The following is a 19,064-nucleotide window of genomic DNA, read 5'->3' as shown; positions in this document are numbered from 1 at the left end:
TTTTCACATGAATAAATTCGTTTTGCCTCTCATGGTTGTTTTAATAATAATGTTCGAAATCCTGGATCCAATTATAAATAGAATTGTAATGTGGCTAAGAAAGATAAGGAAGACGTATGTGCCGATTATGCTTAGATAAGGTAAATGTAATACAACCTAGTGAATATAGATAAAGTATTTTATACGAAGAAAGGTGTATAATAGTTTGCAGCCTAGTAAAAAGCCGCATTTCCTTAAGGACCAAATATATTTTAGAAAAGATCAAGAAAACGCAACTTATTTTCAAAATGTTGTGTAATTCTAACTATATCATATCAAGTTAAATGCTAAAGAATTAAGTTTTTTAAAATTCAATTCTTTCTGCAAATATTATCAATTAATTTGATTTTAAACTTTTAAAGTTGAATTAAAATATATACCTGACTTCCAAGTCCTAGCGTAAATAACATGAGGAAGAACAGCACAGCCCAAAGCTGAGGAACAGGCATATGCAACACAGCTTCTGGATAAGCAATAAAAGCTAATCCTGGTCCAGATTGTACAACCTCTTGTACAGGAACTTGCATTTGTTTGGCCATAAATTCCATAATTGAAAAAATTACAAAACCAGCAAATACAGATGTACAACAATTGGCTAAGGCAACAATAACAGCATCTCTGGAAATGAAATTAGAAAAAAGTAAGGTGTAGACTTGTAGCTAATTACTTGCAATATTGTCTCTATATACAAGTAGTACCGTATATGAGTGACTCGGGGAAAGGTAATGGTAAGCGCTATTTCCGGTAAAATTGAGTTATTAGATGAAAGGGGTTGGGATCAAACCACGTAATAGTATGTAGATAGTTTAATTTCGGAAATGTACCTGCAGATGGTAGGGAAAGCTTGGTTGGTGTATATCATTACATTGCATTGCATAGGATTGTTGAACTTTATTTCCTAGTTTACTCAAAAGTTAGAAAATATAACATACCACTGTCTTCCCAAGAGCCGCTCATATAAAGTGACATCAAAAATCGCATGCCTCAATACGGTACTTCTGAAAGTTGACAACTCTAGTGACGATAACTTCATTAATTCCAGAGCTGGAAAATCTTCAAACTGAAGGTTTTCGCATCATAAAATAACATTACTATATTTTTCATCCCATTCACTTCTGTCAGTATTAGTATAATGTGAACAGAGAAACATAATTTTTACATAAAATACATCTGAATACTGTTCATACCTAGGTACTAGCTTTATACTATGTATAATTGAAATCTTTAAAAAAAATAAACTTACCAAACCAAACAGTTACTATTAATAATCTGTAATACAGTTTCGGCAATATTACAGCCTTCACTAGACACATTAAGTTCATCAGATAATGTAACTGATGAAGGCTATGATATATTGCCGAAACTGTATAACTGAAAATTTTATACATATATTTTGTATATATAAAAAAAGTTGACCAAAGCAAATACTTATTATTGATAAATAATCTGTATTACAGTTTCGGCAATATCACAGCCTTCACTAGACACATTATGTTCATCAGATAATGTCACTGACGAAGGTTATGATATATTGCCGAAATGGTAACACAGGTTATTATTAATAAATCTTTGCTTTGGTCAACTTTTATTTTTATACAAAATACATGTATAAAATTTTAAAACATACTTTCTTCTTTTGTAAAAATTATCTTCATCTTTACAATATTATCCAGGAACTCAGAATAAACATAAAATTATGAATTAAATCCTGTCACATATCTCTCTGATACATATTGGAATGACTTTACACGAGATACAAGAGAAGACTATTTAGATAACTAAGTATTAAGAAACTACACTTGTAACTTCTATACTCTGGCCGGTGAATGGTGATTTCCGACAGATCTGCACAAGGTCACGGCGAGCGAGCAGAATACAGCAGGTCAACCAACCCTAGGCTCAGAACCTGTCCACGTCTCCATGGTAACCACTGCACATTCCCAAACTTTCACTCACCCCCTCCCTCCCTTTTGTCGCCCGTTCAGTCAAGTCCCTTTGGTTATCTTTTGTTTAGAACTTCGCTTTGGCGTGTTGTGTGAATATTGTGTGGGTGAGTTAATTTTTCTTTTTGATTCGTATAAACGTGGACCTTGAGAGAAAATGGCAAGTGCAAGCAGAAAGGAGAAACGTGTTGTTTTAAATAGTCAATCTCGGGGACTTGTGTATAATTTGAGGGAATATTTTGAGGCAGAAAGGGAAAATGGAGGACCATTACTTCCACTTTCTAAGGTTGTTCAGAGAGTGTCGTCTTATTCTGTTACATGCAGGTTCATATGAGGGTTTCATACCGAACACCTTACTGCTGTTTCAGTCAAAAAAACTAATGACTATCATGAAGAGATGACAGGGGAAAAATTTTATGATTGGCTTGTCAATTCACTCCTTCCAAACATAAAACCCAACCATGTCAGTTTGATGGACATCCTATCATTCAGTACAACTATGCAAAGCCCCTACACTCAGCAACAAAAAAGCAGAAATTTTAGATTGGTTACAAAAGAATAATATTCCAGATTTCAACACATCAATGACAAAAATCGAACTTATTCAAATAGTAAAGCTTCATAAACACAGATATGTACAATGCACAATAGACAAAATAGCTAAGGATAATGGGCACAAAGTAATTAGGATTCCTCCGTATCATTGTCATTTTAATGCTATTGAAATGATTTGGGGCCAAGTGAAGAACTTTGTAGCAGAAAACAATAAGTTGTTCACGTTAACATCTGTGCGAAACCTCGTAGAAGAAGCTATAGAAAAAGTTTCACCCGAACAGTGGCGAAAAGTAATTGATCATACATGGGGTGATATAAAAAGAGAGTGGGAATCGGAAGGTATTTTGCAAGAAAGAGTAGGCAGACTTATAATAAACGTTGGAGATAGTGACAGCGATAGTGATTCTGAGGCTGAAACATCTGAAGAGGAAAGTGTTCCCTCGGGCAAGAATGAATTATTCGAAGATTGTGGTGTTTTCCCTCTAGAGGAGCAGTGACAGTAAAAGGTATGTAGGAACATTTTTCATTATGTACAAAAAAAAAAAAAAAAGGCTACATTGGTGTATATTATATTCACTGTTCGCTGTAGGGTTTTTCACACTAAAATTTATTTTCTTTCTTACATACACTGTAGATTTCAACTCTATCGTATTGCTGTTATCGTATACGAGCGACTAATACATAATTAATATTATACAACATATTGTGCTTTTCATTCGTTTTTCATTAACAATTAGTACGAAATGTTAAAAATCTCGCCGCCCGCATAGTTCGGTCGCCCTCAACCGAGGAAGCAGACGATTCTCCCCTTGCGCGAGAAGCACATGGCAACACCGCACTCCTCAGTTGTCCTCGCGAGCTGAGCTGTCAGAAATCATCATTCACCGGCCAGGGTATAGTGTCCAAATGTTGCAGTAAAAAGTTTACAAATATTTAATAGATTTATATGATTGAGTCATTATGCTAAAGCTAATTACAGTATTTCCAGAATATACCTTAATTTTCCCTAAATTGTGCATCAACTCTAATACATTAAGTGTTAAGTAGAAATATTAATAATTGAAATGAAAGGCGGACCTGTATTCACATACTTATATATTATAGGATATCAACATGGATATGTTTAAAGATCTTGACAGCACTATAGTACATTTTATAAATGCACTTCTCATTTGCTGTTGTTGTTGTTGTTATTTTTACCTAAACGTGGATCATCAATAGCATAATTTATTAAGACTTATACGTTTTACCTATAAATTCTGTTAATTACATTTCGTACATCAAAACTTTCTGAATAAGCGTTATCGTAAAACTCCATGTCGTATACAGAAATAAAAAAAATAAATTGATTTTTATTGTTCTATTCCACTCGATATTTGATTTTTCCAAATAATCATAATCATACTATTATCAGATTTGTTTAATGTAAATTTAATTTTTTTTTGTTCTCTCTAAACTTCCTTTTTTTTTTTTTTTAAAAAAAAAGAAAGTTCTGTTTAAAACTATTTTACCTTCTTCAATATATATCGTCTTCTAATTTTTTTTATAAAAGTACTTTGAATTGAACAATTAGTATTAGATAAATGGATACTATTTTCTTAAATAGTTTAGTTTATTTAACATTTTATATACCAGATTATCATAAAATAAGTATTGCTGTTCAGAGAACTCTGAAGACGTAACCACTTGACAGAATGCAACCAAACTTGGTAAGAGCACATTTGGGAAAATGCAGAAGTGATTGGTGTAGGAAACAAAATTAGTTCCAATTTTCATTACCAGAGGTAATTCTGGCGCTGTACAACGCCATGTAAGTCCAGCGTGGGAAAAAAATGATACTAGCAGTAGTGTATTTAAGGGGGTTTCCGGGCTTAAGCCCCGCCCGAAATTTTATTTACTATATTAAAGTAAATGAAATATTTTGCAGAATTTTCACATTTCCAGTACTAAAGTTAGCAAAACTCCCTCGAAACAAAATCGTAAATACGCCACTGGACACTAGTAATGCTAAATGATAAGAAAGGCTGTAATTACTCTCCAGATTCTTATTCACGCCTGAATGTGTTTCAGTGATATGGGTTTGAGCGTCACTATGTGCCAGAAGTAAATTGATGGTGATTCGATGTTTGGTTCTTTTTCCGGATTCGATTTCCGGTGAAGACGCACGTGAGTCAGAGCCCCTGTTAACCTGTAGGTCCCGTTCTTAGAACATCATCATCACCTCATACGGTACTAGTCACCATGCCCAGGGACCTTCACGTCAAAGACCTGTCTTTGGGCAGAACCCCACATCATCATCATCTCCCATAACACGTTACTACACCACGGGGTTATTAATAGGAATACAAATCAATACCACGCGTCGCATGGGGGGCATAATTACGGCCTTTCTTTCATTGAATATCAATAATATAATTTGTCTTCCATACCATACTCACCGTATTTAACACTGAACAGAATCACAATAGACTCTGGAGGCGAGATTTGACACTAATCTTTCCCTAGCATTTTGGAGGGAGCTTGCATTTTATGAGCACAGGAAAGATTAACATTTAACTTCGTTTCTGTAAGATATCCAAGAATTTTAAAGGGACGCTTCAGCTCAAAAGGCTCCTTCCCGAAAATCCGCCACTGACCATGGGCTATTAATAGCATTGGTAAACAATGCCACGAGACCCACAAGAGAGGGAATTACAGCCTTTCTTATCGTTTAGCATCACTAGTGTCGTTTTTCTTCCACGCTGCACTTACTTGTTGTTGTACAGCGTTACAATTACCTCTGGTGGCGAAAAATTGAAACTAATTTTGTTTTCTACACCAATCGTTTCTGCACGTTCCCAAATGTACTCCTACTATATTTGGTTGCATTCTGTCAAGTGGTTACGTCTCCAGAGTTCTCTGAATAGCGATACTTATTTTATGATATGTTTATGCATTGAGACTAAGAGAGACGGTGATGATGAAAATTATCACAGCATAAGAAAACAAGGAGGAAATGAAAGAGAAATAGGGAACATTAAACATCAGAGCAACCTGAGGATATTGGTACTAGCATCAAATATAGTGGGATTATTAGAATAATTTGATATTTTCCTTCAACTTTGCATTTTCACCTTTTCTTCGTCGTGGTGATGATACATTACTAATTCGAAACTTTTAGGATATTTTGTTAGTATTTTAATTTGTGCTGCTCAAGATAAACATTGCTAAGTTTATTTGATACGTACAGGTATTACAATATTCTTTGGACATTCAGCTGTTGATTATTATTTATTTATTTATTTATTCACTTTCCATTGACCCCAACGAGCTAATGCTCACATTAAGGGGCAGTACAATCCACTACGTACATATTTCAATAATAATAAAACATGACAATATATGTTTGTCATAGACTAAAAAGAGAATATATATCTCTTAGTAGCTTTCTTCCTCAATGAAAAAGATTTCTGAAAAAAAATCTCTTTTCACTCCCCTTCACTTATGAACATGAGGTACGAAAGAAAGCATTTTTTAAAAAACTACATACTAGTCTTATAGCGCATGTTAATGTAAGATGTAAGTATCAAATCAGCTAAATATTACTTTAACAATCTAGATCATAGCAACAAAGTAAAATTCATCCCATGGTTATGCCATGTAGGCTAAAAAATAAGGTGATGATAAGAATGAATGAAACTATAGAATAAATAAAGTGTAAGGAAATGGAAGAACCCAAAGAAAACCCACACATACGCTGTTTGTCTATCACAAGGCCCACTTGGCGCGAGTTAGGATCGAACCAGACCCCAAGCACCCGAGGTGAACGCTCTTCTACTGAGGCATTGCTTAATACTTAATATATATATGCTTAATACTTTGTTGAACTTTGTTTTTGTAATGATTCTTTCCCGCTAATTTTGGGTATCGTAAGTCTCGATTTTCTCGACTGAAGTAGTTCCATCAGGCAAATGCCGAGATAGTACTTTCAAAAAAACCCTGGTGATTTTTCCATTATTAATGATCTTAATTGTCTTCGCATGCTGAGTTTGGAAATATATTCTATATAAATATATAACGAACCCTATTCAGTTCTTGTATATGTGGTTCTCTTTTTATTTTTAATTCTCTTTATATTTCTTCAATTCATCTTCGAAATTAAATCCACTTACAAAGTTGTTTATTATTATTATTATTATTATTATTATTATTATTATTATTATTATTATTATTATTATTATTATTATTATTATTATTATTATTATTATTAGTAGTAGTAGTAGTAGTAGTAGTAGTAGTAGTAGTAGTAGTAGTAGTAGCAGTAGTAGTATTAGTATTACTCACAGTAACATTAAAAATAGTTTTGTGCAGAAAATGCAAAAAACTTTGTGTAAATCACGTGATTAGAAGCTACGATTGCTGAATATTGTACTCAAAAATAATATCAATAGATCAGAAATGCTATAAAATTATTAAGAAGAATTTCATTTTTATGTGAGTTAGACTAATTCTCTCAAATATATAACTCATTCTAAGAGAAATATAATTGGTTCTCATTGAGAATACTCCGTTTACATACCTATGACAATTATTTTCAAATTTATTGTAACTGGAAAGAGTGATGAGTGAGCCGCAGGCTATGCCAAGGGAATAAAATATTTGTGAAGCAGCATCAGCCCATACTTGAGCATCCAGAAGAATATCCCATTGAGGCGTTATGTAGAAATAAATGCCATCCATTGCACCATCTAATGTTACGCCTAGGAAAAAAAAGAATTTCATATTACTATCATTATTTCGAGAAAAGAATATTACGGTAAATACTCATAAAGATATTAAATAATAATGTAAATATCTCATATAAATTAACAAGTATAATTTAATACTATATAAACATTATTATCATTGAAATTTGCATAGTAGTAACAAATAAGATGAAAACGGGATCAAGTACACAAAAGGAAGAAATAAAATAGGGAAGATTTATGCATCGAAATAAAGGAAGAAGAAAACCTAAATAAATCAAGCACAAAAGTTATCAATAACTTGCTAAATTTCCTCATATGTATCAGAATTGACTTGATCTTTGCATTTAGTTTGCATAAATGTTGCACCTAAATTTGAAATGTTATCTATACCTTTCCTCTCAATTATTCCTGAACTTTGAAATACAGAAACATTGAAGCACGAGGTTCACTTCTAACTCTTAGAAGTACACTACACCGAATTTCCAGGTTAACCGAATCGCTAAAATAACTTTTACTTTAAAAAAAAAAGAAAAAAAGAAAAAGAAAAAAAGAAAAAAAGAAAATGTCATTTTTTAAAAATGTGTTTAATTAAACTTCATTGTTTTAGTCGTACTCCTTTAGTTTAGTAATGTTTAGTTTTAATGTTTAGTTTTGAAGGCAATTTTTTTTCCGGTTTGACATATATATAAAACCTTTATTCCGGTTTAACCGAATTTTCGTTCAAATGAAGCACTATCGGTCAAATCAAACCCGGTTAAACGGGATTCTAGTGTAATAAGTGAAAATTTTATCTTATTTTTAGAATATTGTTATTAGTTTATTTTTTTAGTTTACTTTTATTTTATTTTATTTTAGTTTAGTTTATTTTTTTCAGCATATTGTAGCTTGAAAACTGTAGAAATTAAATGAACCGAATGATGAACATTTATATAATATTCGAGTATAATATGAATATAACATGAATATAATATTCGAGTATTTTCTCTAAACATGAAATGTATGACATCCGAATGTAATGAGAAATCTCAGCTGGAGCCTGGAAGTGGTTCCAATATGTTTCTAAAGATTTTACTCGTGAACAGTAATTTTATCCTCGAGAAGAAGTTTATCTGAAATACGTATATTTGGCATATAGCCCTCTAAGTCTTAAACTTAGAAGGACTTCTTTTTTCAACTTAGAAACAAAAAACAACTATCAAAAATACATTCAAATGCCTATTAGCTAAGTTCTAGAAGACGAGTATCTATAAATTCAATTTGCACTAAGAAGTTATACGTATAATTATATAATCAGAGTTCTTGTTTTAAATTTTGCTTTTTGTGTAACAATTTGCAAAACAAATTTAAATTTATATCGCAATTTATAATTTTTGTATAACATTTTCGGTAGCAATGGAAATATAAATTATTTATATAATTTACTTATTTACTTATAAAAATGGAATTTATTTATTATTTTCGTGCATATAAAATAAGGAAAAATAATGTTTTCTGTACATAACGACGATAATCACAACTGTCTTTCGCGTGGAAAAGATAACTTATCTACTGTGTATCGTATCATAGAACATCTGCATCATGTATCTATATGGGTGTAAAACTGTATATTAAACTATCTGAGTACATAAAAAATACTCATGAAAAGAGTGTCTTTATCAACTCAGTGCGCAAAGTGTTATTAAATACTACATTTTATACAGTAAATGAGCACCTTAGCAGCTCATTGTGAAACTTCGAAAAATAACTAAATGTCTATTGTATATATCAAATGGTAAATACAAATATACACATATATACAGTAATAAAAATTGTAATTAAGTCCTATATACTGTATATTATTGTTATATACATTATAGAATTGGTTTAGCCTATATATATTTTTACAAGTTGTTAAAAACAAGAGCAGTGTGTTTGTTCTAAGTACTGTATTTACTTTATGTACTGACGAGTTCCATACCATTATGTACAAATGTGCATGTAATATGGTCCACAGAATGAGTAATAAATCTAATCTAATCTAAATTTAATCTAATGCAATATACAGGAGAACTAATATATTTTTGTTTTGTTATGTTGTACTACCACCTTTGCCATTCTATAGATTGCCTCAGATGATATCTGGTTTTGAATATTTCGACAGGGAGCTTGCTGAATTCGTAGTGTCGTCAAGAAATAGTGAAATGGCATTACGTACAAGGACAGAAAAAGGAATACTGCTAAAATCCCGTGTTTTTAATTTCCGAAAAATAAGAGAAGTCTTGCATTTCGAAAGCCCATCAGAGCACTTTATCTCCATATGTTATAAAATGTCGATGTGCATATAGTTTCTCTCTCTCTGTCTCTGTTGTCAGTTCTACGGTTAGCCTCCAATAATATGGTATTTAGTCAATAGTGGATTGGTATGTATTACTGAGTATCAGAGAGGTATCCAAGGGAAACGTAGTGTTTTCGAGGGTAGATTTATCACAACTATACAAGATCAAAAGAAAACAGTTCTATCATGAAGGAAAAACGATATTATGATGTTTTCTTGTATACTATGCTCGTAATTTACTCAGTTCGTTGGTTGATTTGACGTTCAGCAACCCATTTATCACCGAGACAATATGACATGGAGACCTATAGCTTAACAAGGGATTCAAAAAACATGACTTGTCTCCAGGAATCCAATTCAGATTACTAGCACCAAAAGTTGCGTATACTTACCATTATAGCCACGAGAAAAATAGTCCACACTGGTAATAAATAATGATATAGACACATCGCATTTTGCAATGCAATTTTATTTGTTTGCATGCAATTCTATGATTTTGTGTAGCAAACTGCAATGCAACATCGCTGTAAAAAAACTATCATATATATATATATATATATATATATATATATATATATATATAAAAGAAGTCCTGAGTGACCGACTGATCAACGCCCAAGCCAAGCCACTTAAGCTAGAAACTAGTGCATAGGATTAGTGACATAAGGTACTACTAAGGAAGGATTTTTGGAAATTCGACGAGAAATAGGGGAGGGGGGTGGAATAGGGGTGACAATTATTATATTAAAAAGCCCATATCTCGGAATCTCTGAAGGTTAGAGACATGAAATTTGATATATGAACTTTTCATTTAAAGCGATTAGAAACCAGGGTTGGAAAAAATACAGTTTTTTTTTTCGAAAAGAACAAAACATGTGTTTAAAACATGCAAAAGGTGTTCAAAATGTTTTAAACATGTTCTAAAACACATACGAAAAAATACAGGTTTTAAACATTTGGAACAGTTTAAAACATGATTTTAAACATATTTCAAAATCGTGTAATAACGTATTTATTAAAACTTTTTTGCTCTTGCAATCGATCTTTTCATTTATTTTATCCTGGTTAAAACCACACTGTGTTGGGTAGAGAATATTTCAGTATAGATCAGTAATTCTCAACTTATTTCATACCATGACCCCCTTTTATTACACCCTCTTGCCAGTGACTCTCATAAGTACTTGCTTGCTTGTAATAAGCTTTTCAGGTAGATTTTAAAATCTACCCACTATGGAGATTTCACACAATCTATCAATATACATGGCAAAACAAAACTCTTTACCATCCTTGTGTGTCGAGAACGGGTTGAGGAACTGATGTTACAATAAGTATCACGCTTTAATAGTTAGTTACGCGGGTGACTGCCATACTTGCGCTTTCTCACCTGGTCTCTTCATACAAACTATGCCAAGGTGTAACGTTTTGAAGAAAATTTAGAACTGAGGTGGGGAAGAGGGACGAAATACAATTTTCATAATATAATGGAAACCATATTGTTGATACAAAATTCTTACCTGAAGTTCAAAGTTGCATGCCAACCACATCACCGACGTTACAATCATCAGAAACAATTTTCTGATCAACACTTTTACGTACCATTTGTTTGGGTTTCCAGTTTTTCATAGGATTGCATTTTTGATAATGGTTTTTCATTTTTTAAACTAAACCAACATTTCTTTCTTACACGTTTCGCAACGAGCTCGTATGGTCGTTTTCTTACCTGATGGAGTTTAAGTTACTTTAATAAATTTGCTCCAAATGATGTCTCCCCCCCCCCCCCCCCCCGCAAAACTCATGTTAAATGATTCCAAGTTGTACCGAGACTGAGAACCAATATATACTGTATCAACGAATGTTTCATGTAACGTGGCAATGTGGTCTTAAAGTGAGAGACATAAATTTCGTATTTGGACTTCTCCTTTAAAATAATAAGAAACATGATTCAGTGCTTTTTATTTATTTATTTATTTATTTATTTATTTATTTATTATTATTATTATTATTATTATTATTATTATTATTATTATTATTATTATTATTATTATTATTATTATTATTATTTGATCTAGAAGAGAGGAAAATGGGGTGGGCTGGAAAAAAGGGTGGAATTATAATTATTATAATAATATGGTATATTTGGCATATTTAGGTATCCTTAATTTTAGGGACATGAAATTTGGTAATTGTACTTTTTATTTAAAGTGATTTAACAGTGTTTCAGTGATATTTGTCATAGAAGGGAAGAAAAGATTTGGGAAGAAAGAGAGGCCGGCGTTACAACTATTATAAGATGTTCATATCTTGGATTCCCTTAAGATTAGAGACATGAAAATATGTTTAGACTTTTCATCTAAAATAATAGAACTTGTATTTGAGCATTTTTAGATGTTTGACTTAAAATAGAAGGAAAAGTAGAGTGACCAGACGTACTGATTTTCGCAGTACAGTATTGTTTTTCAGAGTTGTCCTGCGTGTTGCGAAGACAACTAGAAAATCGAGAAATATCCTTCTATTTTAAAATGTCCTGATTTAATTTATTTGCAGTACTTTAATGCTTTATTCTTTATTGACAACATTTCGAATCACAGGCACTCTTTTTCTGAATGATAAGGCGCTGTGTCTTTTAACGCTGTGTCTTCAAAAGATTATTGTTACCAAAGGAAAACAATCAATAAAGTTTGCTTTGGAATACATTATTTTTACTGAGTAGGTTGAGATGTTGGTAAGGTAGAAAAGGTTTCTTATTTAAAGTTACAACAATGATGCCAAGTTGAGTAGAAGTATATGAATGAAAATATTTTTTTTAAAGAATTTTCGAAAAAGTTTTCAAGGTAGTGGATAAATAACCGTTGAGACGAATCAAAATTTTCTGTTTCATTAAAATATTGTGCTTCAACATGTTTAAGGTTTCTTTTTCATTAAAGTGACTCCTTTATGTTAGTCCAAATTGTTTTAAATTGTTTCATCAATCTTGTATTTATCATTTATGAATGTATTTGGAGATGGTTGAATTCTTTCAATATTTTTGCTGAGAATCTTTTCTTTAAAAAACACCAAAAATGAATGATTAACTTAAAGTTAACGTTAAATAAAATAAGGGCATAGGTACATGAGTACTGCTGACGCAGTAGGCTATCATTTACTATTATACTTGTGTCCTACTTTTTGCTTGTCAGAATCTGGTCACCTTAAGAAAAAGGGATGGGAGTGCTTCTTAAAATGCCACGAAACTTCAAACTTCGTCGAAGACTTTGAGTTCTGACGAGTTCTATGAAAAATGCAGAAAAATAAACATAAAATATTACTCACTGTAATACGTGGGGCTTTTGCTAGTATATACCGCAAATATCATGGTAACTATTTTTTTTTTTTTTTTTGAAAATGATAACTAAAAGAATGTTTGAAATATGCAAATAGAAGATTACTCCATATGTAAAAGTTATTCAGAAAGTTACATGAACACACATATCATCATAGGATGTAGCACTAGAAAAATGACGAAAAAAATACAGAAGGTCAATTTCCCTAAGTATGTGCTCTCACCTGCTCACGACAATCCCTTCCTCTACCAGCGGTTGTGCTCGATGTGATAGCCACGAGCTTGGATTATCACCCTGCAACGCAATTTTCACTGAAGCAGTGCGCGTCGAAGGTGTGTGAGGGAAATTGTAGACCACACCGCTTTACAAGCTTTCCAGAGCCCCGCTATGGTGGTGGGACGCCTTTGCGCGAGGCCTTGTTCCAGAAGGCCAAAGGCGCAGAAATCCATCGGTGACGCATCTAGAGACTTCACAGGTATGGACGAGAAGGGTGTAATAGATACACAAATCTCCTTGACCATACGACGATAATACACGACAGAACTGCGAGCAATGTGACTGAATGCTTTGTCTATGCGGATACACAACTGTGGGATTGCATTGGGTATAAGGGTTCCATGATGTTCGTTTGAAAGTAGGCTGCATTCACCTTGGTCTTCGAATCCACACGATGCATTGGCAACTTCCCACGGGCGCAGAAACCTGCCATCACCACGAAGCCTTTCGAAAACTTCTCGCGACATTCACGGACGAACTTGCCGCGGCCCTTCGTATCATGTGGTGAATAAAAAATGGCCCTGGGCTTATTGGTGTCATCAAGGTGGATCCAGGCTTCATCCAGAATGACAATCCACTGCCATTTGCCACCTGAGAGGTACTGTTCATACAACTTTCTTGCGTTCGTGAATCTCTCTTGAATGTGCCTTGGTGATAACTTACGGCCCATCGCCTTATGACGTTTTTTCAGTCCCAAATTGTCCTTTATGATACGACACACTGTGCTCTGTGATATTCTGTATGAGGTGGCAAGGTTGCTTTGTGTGGGTGAGTTCTCCTTCACAACTGATACCCTGATGTTTCTCACAACCTGTGGTGTTCTGGATGGACATGCCCGTTTCTTTTTCACTCTTACGACATGATATTTAGGGCCGGTGCTTTTACAGTGCTGGCTTACCCTTGCTACTGCACGCCTGCTGATATTATTGCCTCTTGCCGCACACATTTTCACAATCACTGACGCACTGAATTGTCCACCGGAAAGTGCACATATGTACCCTTCCCAATAAGGTGTCACTTTAACAGACATAATAGCTGTTCACCCCAACAACTTCCACACAGTGTTGCACGTGACTCACTACTGGATTTACGGACTACTGACTTCTGGTTCCTTCTCCTACGCTGTGCTCGTCATCAGCTCTGTAAAATTGGCTACCTTAGATGAATTGACCTTCTGTATTGTTGTTTCATTGTGTTGGCAGTGACGTTATGGGTACCTGTTTCTGCACTGTACTCATGAGTGTAATACGCGTAGTTGGTAATGTAATAGTTTATAATATTTGAATTTACAGTAATACATGTATGAAACGACAATATTTTTTCCGTCAGTTTTCTCTCCCGTAAGTTTTCTCTTCTAACAAACAGTTCAAGTTACTATTAGATTTTTCTTTATAAGTTTACAAAATTCTTTGCCTCTTATTTAGTTTATATTGTAATTTAATCAACTTTAAACATTGAAAAGTAATTTCCAGCTAATCGAAAATACGTAGAAAACATAAAATTGACACCATATTTCAAAATCCTAAATTTACTTATTTATCTTCGTTTACGTCTTTTATTATTGAAAACATATTCCTAGTTTTAAGATAAAAAATATACTAACCTTTTTGTATTCCCAGTATCTGACACCAATTTCTGATATTTCAGATACTTTACCGAGTATCTATTTTCAAAAAGTTCTCATATAGACCATAGAGGATTCAGCTTAAATCATATTTTGCAATCAGATATGCATGTTTATAGCTTCAACATCTGTGGAACTTTTTAATTTGGATAGGAAATAACGTATTTTGAAAAATAATTATCATGTGGGGGCTTCATAATTCTATACCCTCTCCTATAGAATTATATTAGGATGAAAAGTATACTTACATAATAGTAATTATTCAATCCTAAATTTGTTATTTCTGTCTTGCAGGTATATGAGATTATTATTTATTTGAAACCCTACTTAAAGTGGTCTTCCACATTCATCAAATAACAACTACAGAACCCATGCAAAGTTCAGTATTGTCTAGTCGTACTTTTATACGTATTAGTAAATTTGTACGTTTTGCATTTTTTAATAAATGGTCAAAACTTGTATAAAGAAAATTTAGTTAATAAAGAATCAAATTTATAATATGATATAAATGTTAATTGTAATACTCCCTTATTATATATATTTACAACAAGATTTGTAATAAGAAGAAATCTCGGAATAATAATGGTGTATGCTTATAAGAATAAATCATTTAATATTTATTTATGAAATTACGAATAATTTTATCCCATTCTCTGTCTAAATTTCCTTTTACGCTACTGACTTTTGGATTTTTCGTCCTAATGAAATACCCTTCATAAAGGTTCCTTTCACTTAATGATGTAATAGTAAAACGTTGATATTTTGCAGAGTAAAGATTGTTTTAATGTATAGGCAACACAGAAATAGCTTCTTTACCATTCTGAGATTCTTTTAAGTGTTCTTTCTATCTAGTATTGATATTCCTTTGTGTCATGCCGATATAGGTATCTAGGCAGGAACACAAAGTTTTGTAAACGCCACTTAAAGAGTTTATATTCGCGTATAGCATTTGTATTGGCTCAGAGACTTTTCCAGATTCCTAGATAGTTTTAAGATGAATTATGTTAAACTGCTATTTTTGATATCCTAAACAACAAACTAGGGATTTTCGGAAAGGAAACCCATTTCTCAACTTGTTTGTCTGCTTTTTATTTATTTATTTTTTTTAAATTTTTCCCTTATTTAAATTGTTGACAATATTGTTAGCCTGTTCTTAGCAACCTTTCACTATTATTCCACTATCACCATTGGTAAGATCTAAATTAGTGTTGTGTTCAAATTCATCGTGTAAATCAGCCGGTAAAGTAACTTATCTATATGAGCTTATTATTTTTCTCCTTTAGTTTAACGTCCCATAATTATGCACCAAGGCTAAGGGAGACGGTGATGATGAGATGAATGATAATGGCGAAATAAAGAAAGTTTAAGCAAACAGGAGAATCCAGGGAAAACCTATGCACACGATGTTTGTCCACAATAAATTCCACTTGGCGAGAGCTGGGATCAAATCAGGAATTTTACGCTCCAGAAGTGAACGCTCTAGTGCATAGACACTGCAGCCCCTCTAATGAATTGTAGATCCATATATTCGCCTTAACGTTCCATGGATGTCCAGGTTTTTTGTGGACATAGCAGATACTGGAGGTAGGTTTTCCATAATTTTTTGACTGGAATTTTTTGCAAAGCCTATAAAAGTAAGATCCAGGAAATTGATAGAATTATTTCCTCCTAATTCTAATTTAATTTTTGACTTAATTAATTCTAGATGGCTCAAAGATATTATAGTTGATCATCAATCCTATAAAATATCAACGTATATCAGCATAATGAAAGTACTTGATATACTTTAATTCCGGATTCTCCAAAATATAGGTTTCAAAGTGATTAATTACTATATTAGCTAACAGTTAAGATAGCGGTCTCCCCATATATAACCCATCTTTTTGCCAGTAACAATTATTTTCGAATTTAAAATAGTTATTAAGCACGCACACTTCAGAAAATATATTTCAAGATCATGAAAGTTTTGGCCTTATAGAGAGACAATAACGTGAAATTAGAGTACCTGTAAATTAAGAAATAGTCCTCATCGTCAGCAATAAGCTACGATACTTCAACGCTCGAAAGCAAGCTATGGATCGTACGGTGGTAGAACGCTTCGTTCCATGTGTAGGTCATCTCGTTAAAGTTTAAGTCCTATTGCTCCTAGATACCAAATGGAACGAATGATAATTTATCAGTTCAACGTCAGCGAAATACGGGAGATACTAGCATTTTGCAACCAAACTGACTGACAGTGTTAGAACTGCCCTTAACAACATGTGACTTTATGTTGTTTTGAAGCAAAGTAACACCTCTGCAATTCACAAGTACTCTCTTCACGGTTGTAAATTTTTCGTGAACACATTTCAGTTGTTGCGAGTATATAATTGAATTGATTGTCTGGACATGTGGTAGCAGTTCAGGTGGTTTTCGTTTCTCTCTAGCTTATGGAAGTGTTGGCGAATGGTTTCCGTATTAGAATTCAATACTTCTTCCAAGTGAACCATGTGTTTAGTCATTATCGGACTGAATAACTGAATTGCGTGTCTCTCTTTCCGAACGTCGCAGAGGGACTGGAAGGATTCATCGCTGACCATAAGTTTGCTGTACTATATGTTCATTTAGCACATTCTTATCGAATGCCTGATACATTTTTCTTTCTTTATACAAGCGTTTAAACTCGTAAAGCACACATGCACACACTTCAGTGTTTGGAACTTTCATATTTGACCTGCTTTCACTGGTATCAGTCTTTTAACTGTGGCGACCACAACTAGGAAGCTACAAAAGATAACACTCTTTAACATGTTACCTTTTTGTTTCTTTAACCTCGAAACGAAAGTCTAGTAAACGTGCAGTCGAACCACACGAAGAGTTCGACAGAACTGTTTAGGGTACCTACTTTGTAATAGATTATTATATTAAAGACAAATTCAGCTTTAATCAGAGGTCAGCTTCCAACGTATACTCGAAATTAATTGGACAATTCGTATGTTATTTTCAAATCTTTGTAGTTTCCTCTATCTAAAAGAAAGCAATATAATTATCTTTGAGTGACAAATTAATTTTTAATGTTTAAGAGGGAAAAGTGTAAAGTTAACTGGTGAAGTCATGTAATGTCTTTTACCGAAATTTCTTACATTCCGAGGAGAATTGTTACGCCATGGATACCTGTAAATGAAATCTAAAAGTAAAAGTTTTCTTGAATGTATAACGAACACAAAGTCTCTTACCTCGTATAAGTAATGCAACAAGAACTACATAGGGAAATATAGCTGTGAAGTAAACTGCTTTCCCTGATGATTGGACACCTTTAATAAGGCATCCAACAATCAGGATCCATACAAGTAGATTGCATAGTACTATCTGCCATCTCAAACCTCCCCAATTCTCCCATGTAGCATCTCCTCTTCCAAGGACATAATTACTGTAAAATAAACATTATTAATTATGCCATATTCGAATATAGAGTAATCAAATAAAAGAAGGATAGAACTTAGAAATTCAATCTACATATCACAAAAATACATATACTTACAATGGAAGGAATTCTGGAAAGAATCACAATACAGAATTACATTTAAATATTTATTATAACTGATACTACTACTTGTAAGAATTAGATATGAATCAATGTGGTGACGTATATATTTTACATAACAAAATGGTTTACTAGTTTATTTTCTTAATTACTTAGTGTATTCTAGGAATTATTGTAGCACATAATGTGCTATAAAATTATATCACAATTTTTGAGACTTAACTGACGTAATTTCTATCTTAAAATTGCACAGCCGTATGATTTATTCCATATTAAGGAAACAGTAAATAGAATTATTAAAAATTCGGCGTTTTATAAACTAATGTACTGGGAATTGCATTATTATTATTATTATTATTATTATTATTATTATTATTATTATTATTATTATTATTATTATTATTATTATTATTAAGTTGTAAATAATACATGGAAAGAGCTTTAGATTTGCTTGGAACTGTTGTCAATAGTTTACATTAAGGAAATTATACTGTTTTTAATAATACTGTTATATTATTGTTCGTAATAGTATATACAATATAATAGATATTTAATAATAAATATAATTAATATCATAAATAAATCAATAATAAATATAACAAACATAATTATTATATTGTACATTTTATTACTATATATATACTTCTACAAATAATGGTTTTCAGTGAGGCTGTTTCTTTTAAATTATGGTTTTACGATCTTAATGGTACGGCCTATACTCAGGTACATATCATATATACTGT

General features: G+C 32.6%; 1 protein-coding gene across 1 annotated transcript in view; it reads right to left on the bottom strand.

The window, feature by feature from the left end:
* Positions 1–19,064, bottom strand: part of LOC145680191 (sodium- and chloride-dependent glycine transporter 2-like) — a 38,064-nt gene that overhangs the window by 3,533 nt on the left and 15,467 nt on the right. The window contains exons 3-5 of the mRNA XM_081750446.1: positions 18,014–18,207; positions 7,096–7,276; positions 420–657 (exon numbers count right to left, since the gene is read on the bottom strand). Of these exons, the coding sequence (XP_081606572.1) occupies positions 420–657; positions 7,096–7,276; positions 18,014–18,207 (613 nt within the window). The remainder of the gene's footprint in view (positions 1–419; positions 658–7,095; positions 7,277–18,013; positions 18,208–19,064) is intronic.

Source organism: Thermobia domestica, chromosome 1 (genome assembly GCF_964235325.1).
Source record: "Thermobia domestica chromosome 1, izTheDome1.hap1.1, whole genome shotgun sequence".
Classification (NCBI taxonomy): Eukaryota; Metazoa; Arthropoda; class Insecta; order Zygentoma; family Lepismatidae; genus Thermobia; species Thermobia domestica.
The sequence above is the reverse complement of the archived record's forward strand: the minus strand, read 5'-3'. Positions and strand labels throughout refer to the sequence as shown.